This window comes from Tauraco erythrolophus, chromosome 16 (assembly GCF_009769465.1).
Source record: "Tauraco erythrolophus isolate bTauEry1 chromosome 16, bTauEry1.pri, whole genome shotgun sequence".
Classification (NCBI taxonomy): domain Eukaryota; kingdom Metazoa; phylum Chordata; class Aves; order Musophagiformes; family Musophagidae; genus Tauraco; species Tauraco erythrolophus.
This window is the reverse complement of record NC_141480.1, coordinates 18,198,910-18,218,449: the sequence shown is the minus strand read 5'-3', so window position 1 is coordinate 18,218,449 and position 19,540 is coordinate 18,198,910. Positions and strand designations below refer to the sequence as shown.

General features: G+C 42.2%; 1 protein-coding gene across 1 annotated transcript in view; it reads right to left on the bottom strand.

The window, feature by feature from the left end:
- Nucleotides 1-3,625: 3,625 nt before the first annotated feature.
- Nucleotides 3,626-19,540, bottom strand: part of RANBP17 (RAN binding protein 17) — a 160,497-nt gene continuing 144,582 nt past the window's right edge. Inside the window, exons 26-28 of the mRNA XM_086621456.1 lie at nucleotides 10,661-10,759; nucleotides 6,634-6,761; nucleotides 3,626-3,722 (exon numbers count right to left, since the gene is read on the bottom strand). Of these exons, the coding sequence (XP_086477582.1) occupies nucleotides 3,626-3,722; nucleotides 6,634-6,761; nucleotides 10,661-10,759 (324 nt within the window). The remainder of the gene's footprint in view (nucleotides 3,723-6,633; nucleotides 6,762-10,660; nucleotides 10,760-19,540) is intronic.

Here is a 19,540-nt window from a genome sequence, read left to right as displayed (position 1 = left end):
AAAGCTGAAACTTTGGTTTACTTCACAAGCTACACATCGACCCACGAACACCTGAGCCCAGGGGAGATGGGGAGGGTCCGAGGGAAGCGCTGGGGAAGGAACCGCTGCTGAAAGGGAAGAGAGCACAGAGGATGACGGGCAGATGGGGCTCAGTTTCCTTCTGCCATCTCTGATAAAATTATTCTGTAGTGAAGCCAATGGGGAATGTCCCGGTACCGGGGACAAACCCTGGAAGATGCGAGGACATCTGGTCTCCCCAAGCAGCAGCGTCAGCCCCAGTTCCAAGGAGAAGGCTGGGAGGCATCGCAGGTCTGTGCGTAAATCTCAGAAAGCAGCCGGTGTTTCAATGTGGCTTCTTTCTCTCTTTTATTCTTATTTTATATAGCAACAAGCAGCTGCTGCCAGATTTTTCTACTAAATATGACTTTTGTTGGGCAAATCACATTAGGATGGATGCCGCAGGTATCCATTAAGGTTTATTTATCGTGATAGTGTTTGGATCTCACGCTTATAAATAACTTATGTTATGGCTTTTGTTTGTAGAAATGTAACTTACATATTTTATTATGCTTTCTGTAAACCTCAAAAAGAACGTCGTCAAAGAAGCGCCTCTTAACAGCAGTCTAAACTATGGAACATAAAATCTACACTAACATTATTTTTTAATATGGCAAGGAAGCGTGTTATCCCTCTACAGTTTGAAAGGTTTGCTGTCATCATAAACTCGTACTACAATAAAACATTAACAAGTCTAAGGAATTCTTTTGGAAGGTGTGCATATAGTGATGGCTGAGTTTCTTCAAAGCCTCCTTATGCAAGCAGGGCGAGGTGTTCAGACATGGGGTTGTCCCCCGAAAGCCGCCTTCGCCTGCTCAGGCAAGCAGAGCCCGACTCGTGAAGGCTGCTCCAGGGATGCTTTGCTCTCCCTCGCAGAGGGGCAGGTACTTACCTGAGGTTCAGCAGTCGGTGTTTTTCACTGTAATGATATAAAAGGTATTTGGGGGAGAATCAGACCGATTTTACAGTCCCGAGTTGTTTGCATCATCACGCAGGCTTGCATCCGTTTCTTGAGATGAAATCACTCATGGTTTGAGTGGCATCTCCTTCCCGACATTTCCCATTCCATTCTTTTTTTTTTTTTTTAAAGGAGAAAAAAAAATGTATCCACCTCCTCTAAAGCAATTATGTCTTTTTAAAAAAGGTCTACAGCATTACACGTACTTTGTAAACACAGGAGGAAATTATGGGCTGTACCCACTTTGACAGCGCCCTTTTAAAAAGCTGACAGTAAAGAATCTCAACAAAGAATCTGAAGTCATAAAACACATTCTCTATTTGCTATGCTATCCATTTCCTAACCTAAAAGCGAGCCTATTTATACGACCGGCTACTCTAAATAAAGTTCCTCTTGTCAATTGCTAACCAAGGTTGAAACGCTCTTCAAATACGTGTCTCGAGTTTGCCCAGGTTGTAAGATGCTCTTTAGCATCTCACTTGTAGGTTGTAACAAGGGATGTGCTGGAAAGGGAATTTCAGAAACGCGTCTGAGCGCTCCGGGGAGCCAGTATCCGCGTACTCCAGCCAGCCCTGAGGTCTGGGTGCGGAGTTACGGGGCACACGGTCCTCGTCTTCTCAGCATGCCAAAACTCCAGCTCTCGGCAGAGCAGCTCATCAAACCAGTGACCGGGCTGGTTTGTGAGCGCACGCGGCTGCTCCACAACCACTCCTCATTTCCACTGTACGACAAAGAAAACGGAGTCACAGAACCCCTCAGCTTCCATCGGAGCCTTTAATGGCAACGCTGGGAGCTGCGAGGCTACGGAAGGGTTTACACAGGCAGAAAGGAGGCGGCACTGCCCGGCACCCAGCTCTGTGCCTGTTGATAAGGTGACATGGAGGAACCTTTCCCCAAACCCCAGCTCACACGGAGACCTGCACACGAGCTCATGAGTTCAGTTTTGCAGCTTTTAAAATCTGACTCAGCAACACGGATCCCAGCTTCCTTTAAGGATCAAAATGGAAAGAGAGTAACTATTAATTTGTACGATGATCATACACTCTGTGCAAAGTTTTCAAACCTCTGCACAGACCATTGGGCCACACGTAGAAACACCCAAATCTGCAGCTCTTTGTAACCTCAATCGATTATTTTCTCAAGTACTCGGCACTGTCGGAAATCAGAGCCTTCGGCTGCAGATTAAATACTTTCTCCAGCTGAGCTTAAATGTAAACAGAAAACTGCTTAACAAAATTACTTCCTTTCAGATTTAGTTCCTGCAATTTAAAAATGTGCACAAAAGTAACAGTTGCAAAGAAAAAATGGGAAAAAAGCTGTAAGAAATACGGGTATGAACTTTTCCTTCCTGTTGGCCATTCCCGTTCCTATCTAAACAGTGGTGAAATATTCCTAAACACGCAAACGTAAGCAAGCAGGAAAAACACATGAAATCAATTATTCACACAAGAAAAAAAACCCCAACCCAATTCAAAACTAATACCAATAGTTTGTAATTGCACATCATAGCTTTTCTACATTATCAACTAATAGGCTTATTGCTTAAATAGTTCTAATTTTTGTCAGATCTTGCTCCAATTAATTTGTGTATTTCCTCAGCCCACACAGTACCTCCTGCCCACCACAGAACAATATTGATTGTTCCCCACGAACCCAGAGTGGTGAGGGTGAGTGTGAGCTTCGGACCAGAGGTGGGATTTGGTTCTGGTACACACCGAACTCTCCACGATCTCTGAGAGGTGAAGAGAAATCTGCTGAATTTGCTGTTTCAGACGCCTGTGTTCATCCTCACTGTGCCACACGCCGTTTAAATCCGAGCCATAAGTCTCTGTAACTATCTGCCTGCTTTTTGTAGTGGTGGATAGATTTTATTCTTTTTACATAATGTCTTAAAAACTTTCTTTTCTTCTGTTTTTTTTTTTTTTTCAACTTTCAAAGACCTGGAAAATGTGTACTTGTGAAATGAAAAGATTATCAGTACTTCATTAAGGCTTGCTCCATCATCTCTTATTTTATTATGTGCAACATTCTCAATTTTCTTGCTATACTTATGGCCTAAAACGCTCATTTTTAGACTTCTACTTTGTTGTCCATGTTGTCATTAACCGCCAGTGCTGAAAAGAAATATATAACATTTTGTAGGAAAATAAAAATTTTATTATTTCAAAAAGATGTCATATAAAATTTGTACTGGCCTTCATCTTATTTTCAAATAAATATGGTCTCAGAGTAAGCATGGTTTTTCTGATTGATGAGATATTATTTACTACTAAGTGTAGAACTGAGAATCATTAACTGATACAAGTTTAGAAGGAATGCATATTTATTTTGTTCTTTGGTTAAGTACTGTTTCTAAACCGTTTCATAAAGATAAAACAACAGGATAATAAATTTTGATAAGAAAGTCTGAAAACGTTCTTCAAACTACGGCTGATTTTCCATTGCTTTCAGTATTATAAATCCTTACATTTAGGCCAGAGATACAAAAAGGCAGAAGATATCTTAAAAAAATAGTTTCCACAAGGGTCAAAAATCTATCTAAGAATATAACAGGGTCCCAAAACTTTCGGAGTTGGTTTATTAGTCAGTGCTCTGTTTCCAAAGTCATTGTCAACTCATCATATCTAAACTGCCGGGATCGGAGGCGCCTTCGCTGCGCAGAGCTTCGGCCACGTCTCTTCGAAAGACTGACATGTTCTGCGTGAACCTGTGAGAAAGACAACCCAGATGTTTGGTTAAAGGACACTCATCGTATAGTTAGAATAATTATAATGTAAACTTGAAATTGAAAGAAAAACGGGAAAACTCACAAACAAAATCACTAGGTGTCCTCAAAACCCAGTCCCATAAAATCACGATGAGCATGTAAACATGTCTGGGCAGCATTATAAACTCAGCCTACCAACAGTGGGAAACACTTTAACAGTCCGCTGGGAAATGAAAGCAACAAGAAACTTTTCCATCTCCCGTGACTCAGAACACGTCCTTTCTCCCAAATCTCCAGCAAAGGGCTCTTTGGGACATGTCCAGATGGTCATCAAGGCCAGACTCTCTCAGACCTACCTTCCTCCCTCCGGAGTGGTGTCAGAGTTCAACCTGTCTCTCAGTGAAACGCGGTACCATCACCCATCTGGCACAGAATGAACCCACAGAAATAATCCTCAACAGTTGTCTACTGGCAGGTTTGGGACATGAAGTCCGTCCGGTGGCATCACACCCGAGAGTGAATGACAACTCAGCCCAAATCTGATCTACTCCCCTGGTCTATCCTTACCTGAAATGAAGAGTTTAATTGCCATTTATCACATCTCATGTATGTATTTAAAACCAAAACCAACCAAAACCCCCATAAAAATGATTTTAAATGTCAGAACCATATACTGCATCCTGCATTTAGGGTTTTTCAAGTGTTCTTTTGTTTGTTGCCTCAATGCTCTTTGCTTTGATTGTGTCAGACTTTGCTGGCTCACTATAGTGAAGCTAATAAAGTTTCCCGAAGAACGGCTCCTTAGGGCTCCTTCCTGCAAAGGACTGTGTGGACAGGTGCCTGCAAAACTGATGGGATCTCAGCAAAGGTCTCTTTGCAGGACCAGGGGTAATAATCCTTCCCGACTGCCTGCACTGTGCTCTACTTTATGGGTACGTCTAGCAGCAGTGTGGTGAACTAGGGCTTGTTCTGTGTGGCAATACAGGATGCAATTATGAGTTCATTCTTTATTCTATTCATAATTTTGTACGTTTGTGCTTATTTCCTTACTAATGGAAATTGATTTCTGCTCGATTTTAAACAATCACAGCTCCACAGAATAAATCTGAGAAGGATTACAAATCAAGAGCTGAGAACAGAAAAGCCATCGTATTAACTCATGCTGCTCGTTGGGGAAGTGATGGCTTAAAAGTCTTCCCAAGTTAGACAGGCGGATGCTACTGAGACAGACGAGCTGCTCGTTCGACCGAATTATCTCTGTCCCCTCACACCTGCACCCATCCCTCCCCGCCTGCACTTCCATGGAAGCTCTCCGAGACCTTCTGCACCACTGTCTGAGAGTACTCCCCAGCGCTTCGAGATGAAAATCCCCCTTAAATCCACAGATATTTGAATCTAACACTTGCCAAATCTAATATCTGCTGGCAGCCCAAGTGATGGAAGCCTCCGTCCATGCCCTAAGCACAGAGAGCACAGGCAGCGGAGCCGGATTCCCCGTCCTGCCCAATTTCCGTGCTGCCCGCCTGGAGCTGCCAGGGCAGCTCGGCCTCCTGCCCACCCACCCACCCACCCACCCACCCTCCCTCCGCCTGCGCTCCTTCCTGGAGTAAGGCAGCTCAGAGAAACTTCACATCAAAGTATGTTTTTCTCAGAAAACAATGTTATCTTAAGGACTTCTTTTTATTTTTCCTTTTTTTTTTTTTTTTTTTTTTTAGAAATCCTAGAGGTCTGTTGAGTCAAATGACTCCTCTTGGCATTTACACCTCTAAGGTCAGACTACATCCTACAGCCCACCACTGTCAGCTCCATTTTTCTTTCTTTTAACAGGCATTCTCCTTCCCAGTGGCTCTCTGCCTCTCCCCCAGGTTTTCTGCTGATCCATAACACTTCAGAAGTTACACAGAAAGTCTGTCTCATTTATTAGCGCCATGGATGCGATCTCTGTACTTCTCTGGGTTTGCTTCCAAATTCCCCCGACTCTGGCTATCATCCACAGTCAGGCCACAAGGAACTCACACTTTTAATACCAGAATTTAATAGAAGAATGAAACAAAACTGTGAAGATCATAATCAACACAAAATTATTTAAGAATGAAACAAGTTCAACATAATTTTCACACCCGCAAAGACAGAAGAAGTCAGAGACATAAAACCACCAAATGGTTTTAGCCATCGTTTCTCTCCAAGCCCCTTCCCAGTTTGTTTCAAGCTTTCCAGGAAGTTCCACCATCTGGACTTAGATTGTGTCGCTACGTTTTCAAGGTTTGCTTTGGTTGAACAATGCATATGGAACAGAAAATGCAGCTAGCCAGAAACAAAAAGTTAATGTGAACATTAAACGCAGACAGACTTGCCACTTGTTTTTTGGAGATTTCCATTCTATTTTTCAAATGAGGGCAAGATTGGGTGAATTTGTGATTCATAAAAAAAAAAATAAATAAAATCCTTGTGTCGTTTATCTACAATGTTTAAGTGGGCTCACTGGGTCCCTTCTCATTCTGGCATTTCACAAGCAGTTGCTAAACCCCAATACCAGCAGGAAAAGGCTCTGTCAGAGCAACAGAACCGCTGGAGGCTGAAACAAGTGCTTTATCAGAGGGGCTTAAGGTTGCAAAGAGAAATCTCTGAGGCTCACCTGCTGAAATGAGGCAATTTTTCCCAAGTGAAAAAGCAGCAGCTGCAGCCTGGCAAACCTTGACTTTGGGATTAAATTAGGAAATACATTTCTGACCAAGAAAATACATAATCATCAGATGTACAGGCTCTAACTGTTAAGTCTAGGGATGAATTCTTTGATAGGATATTATCTTTCATTCAAAAGGAACTGCTTACTTACTATGTTATTTTTTTTCCAGTTAAAGTTTCCATTTGTCTTTTATTCTTTCAGCTTACTTATGTGTTATGAACCTACCTGTCTCTGTTCTTTACCAAAAGGTTTTGCTCGACTCCCTCCATAAGATTCCTGAAGCACTGGTTAAGGACTTCATGTTTGTTGGCAGGCTGGCTGGTTATCAAGGTTGCCCTTAGTTCATTGAAGTACTACAATAGCAAAGCAGAGAATATTAAAAATGAGGTTTGGAAATTTAAACCCAGAGTTCCTCACCTACACCTGGAGCACCCCTGAACAAATGGTTTGTATGTTGCCCTCTGGGAGAGCAGTGTGGCAAACAGCACGCAGAGGTCTCTCTGAATCAGGTTTCAGATCCTGCCTTCCTGAACTGCACCAGCTTCAGCTGTACATCACCACTGAAGTTCAGTGGTAATGGGTGACGTGCAACTTTACCAGTGGGTGTTGGCTGCCTAACCAGTTCCAATACAGAAAGTCACCTAAGAGAGGTGACAGAAGCATCCTTGACTACTTTTCAAGTCCTTTTAGAACGGTGCAAATGTGTGCACTTGGCTCTAACCCACTTCAGCCCTGTGACGAGACAGACTCACCTTTGCTTCTTTAGAAGCTAAGTGATCTATAGGATTGTCTACATTACTATTTCCGTTATATTCTGGCAGACTATAGACTAGTTAAAATAGAACTTTTTATTGCCTTAGGAAAATTCAGGTTTAGTCTAGAAACACTGAACAGGAGGGGACCTTCAGGGTTATCCACTACCCTACCACTGCAGCCCAGCAAGTCACATAATCCTGTTTAGCCTTTATTATATTGGCTGTGTCAGTCGAAGTCTTATGGCCTTGGGCGTAAGCACATCCATGGTACAAGCACTGATACAGACAATTATTCAGAGGAGAATGAACCACTCTGATGAACCTGTGCCCAAGTACCTGGCAAAGTTTCTGAGTAGCCTGATATTGCAGTCAAGAGGAATATTGCTGGTATTTGCCAGATTTCAGGTGTACAACAAGATAAGTTATTAAAGGTAGGCTGAAAATCAGTTTTCAGTATGCAAAATTTAGAGGACTTTTGAAGTTAATGTACCTTGTAGGGCGTTGTACGACGTGTCAGAAAGCACAAAAGTCTGGGATTTGTTTGCCAGATTTTTAAAAAATCTTTAACAGGATTAAACCTGTTTAAACCTTAAACAAATCTCAAATTAAACACACATCTTTTCCATCAAAATTACAGCTCTTCTGTACACAAGAATAAATACGGGATAACAAAAGAAAATGTAGCAAAACCATAACGCTAAGCCCTGACAACTCAACAGGATTATAGGAAGTATTTGCTTTAATGTCTGCTTGGCAAATTACTTGCCCTCAATCCAGTTCCTCTCAAACCAGAAACATCCTGTATTACGCATCTTTGCTGACCACTGCAGCAGTACTGGAAGTGAAAGCAGCAGCTGATCAAATAGCTGGGTCCAAAATACTTAGGAACTCAAAACTGAAAATCACCTGGGAGCTGGTGAAAAAGATGAAATATCTGCCTGCAACAAACGCATTCCCAGAAGCCCTGTCTCAAGGTGACAAATGTAGAGTTCAACGTAGAGAAAGCCACAACCCCGAGATCTTGTCCAGCGTCCGCAAGTTGCTTTTAGAAGAGAGGCATTCCAAGAACAACTTCAGTCAACACCATAATGGAAAGTATTAACAGGATCCTCAAGTAACAGCAAGGAATAACATCTCTGCCTACCATTGATGAGTTCAGCATTGCACAGCATCAGTCTCTCTACAGTATGGAGCTGTTCTGAGCCCTGGGCTTTCTAGGGCTTCCCTGCAATAACATCCCTTTTGCCTGTGCACTCGAATGCCTGTGTTCTTTGGCTGAAGAACAACAGCAAGAAGGAGACATGGTGGCTATGTTATCGGGATACAGAGGGCTTTTTGTGCCAACCTCTTGCCCCCAGGATTGAAATGAAACTTGCCACTGCATTTCAGTATGGAAACAACGTCAAGAGCCATGTGCAATCATCCCATTTCATACTCAGCTGGTGCTGTCTCAAAAGATGTAGCGTTGTTTTAGGGTGGACTCTGACCATGATTCCTATTTTGGCATAATTACCCTATTGGTGCAAGCATGTATAAATCCCAATTTTTCTGAGTCCCCAGGTAAACCCGACTCTTTCCCTCTGAGATGAGTCATAGGCAAAGAAGATCTCATTAAAGCAAAAGAAGAAGAGAACAAGCAGTAAAAGTAAAACATGGTAAAGGTGTGCTTGCTGTCTCAGGAACTGTAGAGACAGAGACCCTACCTAAAATAAAGGAACCCATTTTCAATAAATAAACCAGCAGTGCACTGAAATGAGCCAAGAAAAGATGACTTTTACAGCCATATACAAGTATGTGTCCTACTTTTTCTGAACACGAAATAAATAACCTTGATGCAAAAGGGGCAATACAAATATTGTAAATCCTATTTCCCGTTCTCCACCCTTCCAAAAGAAATGTAAGACTTGTTCATAAGTAAAGGTGCTTGTACAGAGCCATGTCTGCTAAGCAAAACACGTAATAATTAGGACTAGTCTAATTTCAGTAAAAAGAACATTCTGCCAGTCACAAATTTATTCCTTATGATTTACAGCTCCATGGTTTTATCTTCGAGTGAAATATTTAATTTCTTCTTATACTGAAGCATCAAAACCACATAATTAATATGTAGTCAGGCTAATACTTAAACGCTATAAATCAGAAGCATTATATAAACAAAAGTGTCGTCTTGAACAAGATTGGGAATGCACAAAACTACTTATTTCCCACTTTTATAATGATGCAGTGACTCAGAGCAGATAGAAAATGATTAGTTTTCCTTCCAAAGTAGGAAATATTGCTTCCATCTGTAAAGTATAATATTGTGATGTCATAAAGTTTTCCTAAACACTGAATTTGCCCTTATTCCCTCTCAATCATTTTAAAAGAACTGCTCTCTCTTATAGAGCTTGGATTTAAATCACAATAACACACCAAGAAGATGAATGACAGTGCTATTGGATATGGCTAAAATTGGATCCTTCAGCACAGGTGAATGATGAGACAGCGCTTCTCTTCTTGATATATTTTCTTCTTCTATTAGTTTCCTTCCATAGCTGGGATTTCAGTTTGAATTTTAATGTATGCGGTCGCTGCTAATCTTAGTGTCTTATTTTTTTCCAGCACCCTCTTATTGTATAGACAATTCATTCTCCAAAGCAGTAATACACTGAGGCTTGTGACTGCCCAAGAGATAAAGCAATTCGGAATAAAGTTAGAGGTAGCTCTGAAGTATGGCAAATACAACAGGTCAATATCTTCAGAAACAACGCCTTGCCTTACAAAAAATGCACACATTTAGATCAACTCGCATTCATTTACTCAGATGGTTTCCATTTCAGACAATATCATCTCTATTAAGTCACCAGGGAAACATGATGGGTATATCCGAATTCACAGTTTCAGATTTTATTGAAAGGGCAAATTGCAGAGTATTTCCTGGTTTACAGAATCTGCCACAGACGCACACAATCCAAATTGCAATCAATGCCAGTACTTAAGCGTAAGCACTCAGATAATGCCCCCCCCAGCTAGTTGTTCCTGTGAAACCTTTCAGAACAAGAAACTGGTTAACTATTTTTCTAGGAAGCAATTTTTCTGATGTGATTTCCACAGTGTTCTTGTTTCATATGTCTATCTAAAAGCCAGATGAACTCACCTAACTTCTATTCCTGCTTAATTATGGAAACGCAAAGACATAACATTTATTTTCAAAAAAAAGGTTTATTATATACTTGCCTGATATAAGGGTGGGTATAAAAGTTGAGGTAAAGGTTTGAGAGGATTCTCCATCAAAATAGAAGCCACTCAGCCTCTGTGAACTAATCTGTAAAATACCTATATGGTGCGTGAACTGAACCCTGCTCTCCACTCCATCTGCGAGCGTAAGGGACCAAGGTCCCAAGGAAAGGGATGAGGGCTCTGAAAGGGCAACAGGCAGCTTTCTCCTACGTGAAATAATTATTTCAGCTACTTGGACACGTGAAGAGGGAATCTGGTTGTATTTCTTAAATACTCACTTTCTCATTGAGAAGTATAAGTCCGAGCAGCGGTCTTGACACAGACCATTGGTTTCTGCAGTCTTCAAAAATGATGGTGTTCATTAGGATTGACATCATCTGAAAGAAAATTCAGACAGTTTACATGAATATGGATACTGTTGTTTTACTGTGTGATGTAGTGATAAGGGAAAGTTAATGAAACTTTTACTAATCATGCTGAAATCACTGAAATTCCATATATGAGTATGGTATTACAGAAGTCATTCTTTCAAAAAAATGTTTCTATAACCAAAACTACCAGGTGAAGAAAGTTAAAGAGAACAAATGTCAAAGCTTGACTCTAAAGAAAAAGTTGAAGTTAAAACAAATATGAATTGAGATTTAGAGCTGTGTTAATTTAAGGCACAGGCTTTGACTTTACGACACGGATTTGCCTTGTCCTCACACTACCTGTAGGGGAGCAATGCACGTGCGACCAGTTATGTATACGAGCTTCAGATTAACCCCTAGCTGCTCTTTAAGATTCTGGTTTTCTCCCATCCACCTTCCTTCATGCACGGCACTGCAAGGCATTTGAAGGGAGCGCTCCCTATTTCGATGAAGGCAATCCTAATTACAGCAAGAAGTCTATAAATCTATACCATTCCCACTGCAGTTACAAATCCAGCCTCTGATTTTAGACATTTTACTTTACTTCTGTGACTTACTTTACAGAGCTCTACAGCAGGGATAAAGCCACTTCATCAACTTTATAAAGCACTGAGATCTATCAACTCGTACAATTAAGTTCTACTGGCACCCAAAGTGAAGGTACATAATTCACGTTGCTCGTTGGCTGGCGTGTAACCAGACCCTTCAGCTAATGCCACATGGAGTGTTCTCCCTCTGAGGGCTCTTCTGGTCTTGCTGTGCTTCTATACCTCGGGCGTGAGTAGCTAGGAAGGGTAGGACTTATTTAGGGATTGGCACAACTTTTTTAAGAAGAAATTACAAAATAACTATAGAATCCATTTAAAGATACAACGCTTTAAGATGTCCTTGAGATACGTTAGTCCAAAATGCCAAAGGCCACAACATATACGAACCTAAAAACATTACTCAGAGATTAAGCAGAGCGAAAATTTGTAAAATGTCACCAGTAAATACTTAGACTCACATTTATAAAATATCTACACCCTAAAACCAAACATAGAGGAAGTAGAAAATCATTAAATCCTTTCTTCTAGGCCAATGAGTAGCTATGAGCAGGGTCTCCGGAGAGCTGCCACACTGCAAACTAGCCTGTAATAACTGACCAAGGCGAAGTCAAACAGCATGTTTCACTAAATGAAAAAGATGAATCTTAGCACTACAAATCACCCGCAACAGAGATATCCACAAATTATTTCAGCTTTCAAGTTAGGAACATATGGTCTGGCGTGAGAAAGGTCAATTCTTCACCTGACTTCACAGTTTATACATCAGGCAAACTATTTTTCATTACTCATAGGCCAAAACCAGTTCTATACTGCTTTGGAAGTAATGCAAACAATTCAAAATCTCTGCACAAGCACTAACAGAGGCTTGTATTCCAAACATGAACAATAATTGCAACTTCTTGTAATTCATTCATCTCCAGGTTTTCATCTCCATAGCTTGCAACAAAACCAACTGTTAGGACAGAAGCATTTTTTAAGTAATTAAACAAACTCACTCAAGCTGCGATTTAGAGCACCGTGACTGACATTCCCATATTTCTTGGAAAGAGTGCAATGCATGTAGAAAGACTTTCAATGTGATGCTTCATCCAAAAAGAGCATGCTCAGCGACAAGCTCACAATCGACCCAGAGGGAAAGTGTCACCTCTTCAAGCTCCAGCTTTATCAAACAGCTCATAAGGATGTCTTTGAGGTCGCTAGTGCAGAAGTGCTACTAAACTGCAAATGAACTGCAAAGCAAATATTCTAGGAAAGTTTTTGGCCTAAATATGGAAGATCACCAAAATGTCCAAAATTCACCTGGGAAACACTTACTTGTCCCTGTGCATGAGTAGTACAGACAGTACCAAAGTAAGCAAGGAATATGATGAATGTTACAATTTATAAAAACAGAGCCAATATAAAGCAATCTGTGTAACAGCAACTATTAATTGTGTGTTTTGATATCGGCAACCAGGACAGGCAACAGCAGAAGCCTCCCTCTCACATCCGAGCTTTTCCTCTGACAAGACCCAACTGTCAAACATTTTTGATTCCACTCTGACTCTAAAGATTAATGAAAGAAAACCCTTTTAGAAATCATCAGCCATGCAGGGAACAACACTGCATTCAAGAGGTAGCTGGGTTTTGTACCTGGACACATGTGCATCTGTTTTCTCCACGAGTCAAGCCACCCCCTTCCATTCAAGCAGGCAGTTACAGCCCCACCAAGCGCTAATGCTTTCACACAAACTTGCCTCTGTTCAAGGAACTGCTGGCACTAGTGGTACCTCTGTGCTAATATGAACATAATATGTGCTAACATCTGCTCATGAGCTCCCCAGAACAGTGATTAATGCCTCTTGTGAAGTTATGTAAGCTTATTACTTGCGGAGGTGGACAATTTGGAATCCTATTGTGTTGCCTTTGCCGACCCTTAGACATCCCACTTCTTGCAAAGATAAAAAAAAAAAAAAATCAAGGTGTATGGCTTGGCATTAAGAGTTGCATGCACAAAATCGGGGCAAGCCTCTCTCTCTCCTATCAAGACCACTGTCAGAGGTTGTCAGGAGTGCATTAGGGCACAGGCAGAAGACAATTAGCAATTACTGTGCCTAATTCCACCAAGATGCAGGGCACCAAAGTCCATAACAACCTTAAACTTCCTTTTCCTGTTTTCTGTGTTTCTCTCTCACAACTATTGCTGCTGCTCTTGTTTTACTCCATAGCTTTGGTTTCCTGGGCTACTTCTGCATGAGCCCACAGCAAGCTGTTTGCATGCCAGATCCTTCTTTCTTTCACAGTGCTGCCGACACGCTCCAAGGGAGACTGCACCCGCAAACAAGCTCTAGGAGACCACTCTGCTGGGGAGAACTTCTGTCCAAGGGAGGGAGCCAGCACAGATTCACCTACAAGGCAACAGAGCTGGTCTAGATGAGCCTCACTCTATCATGAAGCTTTGCCTCAGCAGACAGCACGTTTACTGGTGATGTACCAGACAAACTCTCTCTTGGGCAGAGGTAGCAGGCTTTCATTTAATTTCACTAATTCTCCCTTTCCCACCTCTCTACTATTTTCACATCATCTAGAATAGCTTCTTCCTACATTGAGTAGGGACATCATCAGCTTTTTCCTTTAGATCTTGTGTGATCAGTGATTTGACTCTTGTAATCAAGAGAAACAGATTGACCCATGCAGGAAAGAATTTCTAGCTATGTGATACACAGCTCCATATACATACACATATACACACATATATGGCCATTTTTGTTGCTCCCCGAGTTGTTCTGGTCATAAAGAAACTAAAACTCTTCAAGCTTCTGAAGGAAGCTCCAAAATAACGTGCTGCCTTCTTCATTTGCTGACACACATTTACATACAATTGTGTTTATGATGGCAACATGTACAGAAACAATAACTGCAATCTTCTGAAGATGAGATCCTGCCCAATAACACCCGCAGATGCGGAGATGAAGGTGGTTATCCGGCCGGTGCCGCAGCCCCAGCACAGCCCTGCTCGCTCCCAGGCCATCAGCTGGACCCAGGTACATGAGCAAGCGTTCAGCAGCCAACAGGCAGCACTGTCTGTATTTTTATTTCATTTCTTTAGAGAGCTGCAGAGCATTTTCCAGAGGTTAATCAGCATCAAAGTGTGCCACTGAGATACATCAGCATTCCCATCGCGTTTTACAGAGGGGCTGATTGAGGAACAAAGTCACAGTGATACAGGTGACACAGGCTGAGCCTGGGGTCCCCCCTCAACTTCCTCAGCTCCTTCCAGCCATCACCAAATCTTGGTCGTGCTGTTGCTAGAGCCCTGCAGTCCCTCTTCCTGGGCAGAGCAGAGGCTGGTGGAGCTCAGGTGGACTTGCCCGTATTTAGCGTGCAGGTGTCAGAGGGAACCCCACGCTCCGGTAGACCCTCCTTGCTCCACCTCTGCCAAAAGTCTCATCATCAAACTGGAGACCACAGCGCAATTCAATGGCAAAACGAAGCATGGAAGTCAAACTGATGAAACATGGATTTGCTGTTTTCTAGGTGGAAAATACTCTATTGGGAGAAACGGAAACATTTTGTCTCAGGAAGGCGACTTCTCCGGTCCTGCCACAGACCCACGGCAGTGCAGCGGCACCCGCCTGAGGCGTGGGGCAGCTCCAGCCCTCACACTGACTCAGGCACAAACCAAGGTCTCAGGGTGGGGAAAGAGACACATTAAAAAGGAAGGGGGTGGGGGAGCAGAAAATCTATTTTCTACTTGGTTCAAAACAGCAACCTTGCCTCTGTTCTCTTTTCTTAAACACAGGGCATCACTTTATCTCATTCAATAATGTTTCTCCTGACACGTTTGTTCTTTACAAAAGGAACTATTGACAGAACAGGCAAGAATAAAGAACTGCTCTTCCAATAAATTAATTCTTTAGAGCCTCTCTTCCTTCAGAGCCTCTTTCTTTCTTGGGTGGAGGAGGAAAACGTTGGTCAAGATAACCCTCATTATGAAAACCGTTTCTAAAGGAAGCCAGAAAAGAAGCTGCCTTTCCATTAAAAAGGCTTTTTTTGCTGCTCCATGTTACCAATACAGAGCACTTGCATCATTGCAAGTCCCGTAACTCATTTCTCTCTCCGTATGTTGGGATAAATATTTTATTCTGCTGCAACTAATCACATTTTAACATAAAGAACATTATGTTAACACCAGAGACAGCAGTATGTATTCCTTTACGAAAGATTTAGAATGGTCTAAGAACATGCATAGCTTTTAACGAAACACTTGGCTGGTAACAAGACTCCTTTTTTCCATTTGGATCTGAAAAAGATTCAGATTTTCATTGTTCAGCATATGAAAGTTGGTAGGTTTTTATAGCTCTAGCTTCAGACAAGTCCACTCTTAATTTAGGAGCCGTGATTACTAATTTAAATGTCCTTTGGAGTTCTCAGTTCTTTCATCATCAATTCTTCTTATATCAATAAATGGATCATCATTTACTAATAATATTAGGAAGATTTAAATGCTCCAAGATTATTAAATACCTTAAATTTTAATCTGTTGTTTTAAAATATTTATTTTACTAGAAAGCCTAACTTTCAGATTGATATATTCCATGTTTCATCCATATTCCACATGAAACAAGAAAACTAAAGCCTTTATTTATTATGAAAGTGAGAATCAAGCCCATTTTTCCTGAAATAAATATTTAACTGTCAGAAACAGCAAATCAGTTGAGATTTGCAAGAGGTAAGAGTTTAAGAATCACACGTCTGGTCCCCTTGCATTATGAAATCCCATCAGACCAAAGAGCTTTGAACAAGTTGTTGCAGAGCAGCAGAAGCGCGGAAGAGGCCGGTGCTGCGGCGGACGTGGGCAGCCTCGACCTCCGACGCCGAGTTACATCACGGCAGCTTTCCTTCTGGACATCCTCTCAGCATTCTCCTGACCTGCTGCTAATATTCATTATGTGTCTAGGAAGAGGAGAGGAGTTGTGGAAGGAGGGAGGGCGGGAGAGAGAAGGCATCAGACAGAAAACACAGGCAGCCCATGAAACGGGGCTAACGCAACCCCGGAGCTCTTCTCAACAGCCTTTCTGCTCCGAGCCTTCTGAGCCACCCTCAGACCAAGGTCTTCTTTCAGCCTATATAGGCTAGATTCCTCCAGTTCACAGAACACAGCATTTCACCCTACTTATATGTACTTCCTATATATATACATACATAATAACTAAAATTTCACGATTCGAGAGCTGAATCTTAAAGAAGCTGCAGGAATTATCATGACCAATCCTGCAGAGCAATGCAGCTGGGTGACACACTGCATACCACAACTACTATACAGCTGATGGACTGAAGTATGAATTCAGTCTGTCTTTCACAAGGTATTCCTATCGGTTCTATGTTATGTCCTGCTGGGAAAGTTTTTTCTCCCAACGTTCAGAAGGGATGGAAAAGGGATGACTATAGATGTGAAAAAGGAACAGTTACAGAGTGTGAAGCTTGGCGTTTTCCTGGATGTGTCTTTAAAACTGGCCAAAGGGCTGGGTATGGGAGATTCACTTGAAGTAGGTCCAAATCATGAGCCAGCAGATATAATCGGAAAATAAGATTGTACTAACTTACGTCAAACGTGACTTTGTATCTGCAAGAGAAACATGAGGATGTACTCAAAAGGATACATTTAGGATGACAGCTTAATGCTAACGACAAGCACCTGCAACGTGCCCATTATATTTACTACACCAGATTTACTGCAGTTTTCTATTTTTTTAAATAAACTGTTGTACGTTAATAGCACAATAACATAGACCAGTAGTGCAAAGCGGATTTTTCAAAGCTAAGGTTTCCTTTCATCATTTCCTACCCGTAGCCAGCAGTGAACTGCTTTCCAAGCAGTCGATGGGATTCCAAAGCAGATGTTCGTGCTACACCAGGGCGTCACCGCAACACAGCTGGAACACGGGCAGCACCTACATCCCACACGAGCTGTTCACAGCAAAAGATTTTGCCCTATATTACCATATTTTCAAACAGTAATGTTAATATCTTCCCTCTAATTTGAGGGCATGTTCTAACATGACAGAACACGTTCTTTGCAAATTACAGTTGCATCTCAATTTTTTCCGTGAATTCTATGACACTCGGCCCAGTCTCACCTATCAGAACTGGGTCCATCTCTCCTACAGGAGACAGTGCTCCTGGGTGAGCTGGCACCCATCAGGGATGGAGAAGAGATGGCAGCTGGCAGCTATAGGCTCACCTACAGTAAAGCAGTAAGCCTCACCGGATGGAGCAGTTTTGCCTACTCGAAAGGTTGGCTACATTAAATACTGGAAGCAGAACAGTTAACGGCAGCAGCACTGAAGATGCCTGATGAATGAAATACCTCCTCTTTCTGCAGGGAGGAGGGGATACACGTCATTAATTATTACCTTCCAGGGTGTGCTGACTCGCTCCTGTCTGTGCTGAATTTCATGTAAACCCTCTGCTGAGTGTCACATACTCACGCGCTGCCTGAAGTGCTAGATTTTGTGTTTGGAAATCTGGTGTAGCTGACAGATGTTTACAAACTCGCCTATCTGCACAGCTTCTTTTTGCCTATCCATCTGTGCTCCCTGATAGACAGCAAATTATTCCACCTCAGGCTGGAATAATTTAAGATTGTGACATCAACCCTTAATCTGCATTTTTTGCTGGTAGCGTTTGGAGGTTTTCAGTTACAGATACTAATTTTAAATTAACCTAAGCTGTTTGTTTAAGATTCAACCATTTCTAAACAAGTGGTCATCACTATCCAGTGTCACAGCTGTTTTTAAAGATGACAGAACTGTGATTAACTGGGACTTTTGGAACGTACAACTTGTCATAATTTGTAACACAAACTTCAGGTTGCTTTGGCATAGGAGAAGGCTGAGCTTTTTTAAAAACCTTATAAAAAAATTAATACAGATTCCCTTCTGCAGTATGTGAAGCAGCAGCCAGGTTCAGGGCTTCGTAAACCCAGTTAGTCTTATCTCAGAAGAAGATCCTTAAGCAATTTTTTCCAGTCTGTGTGGTGAGAGCCTCTCCCTTTCTTTACCACCAGCTCTCTTATCTAAGAGGTGACAAAAGAAGTTGGTATCTATTACCAGCACCTCTGACCGAAGGACTAGTTAGAGATAATTTAATCCTCTTGGGAGGAAAGGACAGCAGTTTCACCTACACCAATGCCTTCCAGCAAGTTTATCTTCAGGAATGTAAATTGTCCCTATACCTAAATCTTTCAGTCTTTTCCTTAACTGACCCTAGGACTTACAGTGTGCACCATCTTTAAATTCCTCAAATGTGAGCCATCACTCTTCTTGTCTCCAGCTCCTGAGAAATTCACTGGTGCCTTCCCTTGCATCAAGTGCTGGGAGCTGATGCACAAAAGCAGCTGGGGATGTTCACTGTTGCACCAGGATTTCAGCACAGGAGTTGGGATCTTTACCTACCGGCCCATTAGTTTTCTGAAATCTCTATTACAGGAAGGCCTTCCAAAACACCAGTCATGTGGGGAGGAGAGACAAGGTCAGAAAATGCTATTACTGGAAAAATGAAATCATTTAATCTAAAACCAATTTGAGGCTGATCTCAAACTTAACATACAGAAATGCTCCAAAGATGTAAAAAAAGCTGCATATGGATGAAAAGGCTGAGCATGAGATCAGCTCTAAATCCTTTGCCCAAGGAACTTCAAGGTATCTCAAACTGAGCATGCATTTATTGCTGAAATCTGAACTAGACTGGTGCTGACACGGCGTGCAAGCATGCTCAGCGCAGCCCTCGGGGACACAATCCCCACTGCCAAGGAGCAAGCCCTTCAGCTGGACTCCAGCTTGCACTCACCTGCAAGCCCAGTCCAGCGTGGCATCCCTCACACAACCCACCTGGCCCGGCAGCAACACCAGGAGATGTGCAGATCTCTCACCCTGCCACTGCTTGGCACAAGGCACGGGGGTCTGCAGGCAGCTGGAGCGTGGGCTCAGGCGCCGTGGATGTCTGCCGGCAGCAGAGCCGGCGGCATCCCCCACACAGCGACAGTAACCACCAGTACAGAGAAAATTAGAACCCGGGTAATTATTTTACCCATACTTACCTCAGTGTAGCACTGATACAGAGATAACCAGTAGGGACAGGGAGTCAGGCTGGGCCTTTAAGCCTTAAGCTCCTTTTCCTCGAAGGAAATCAGAGTACAAGAAAGGCAGAAGCTCAGCTC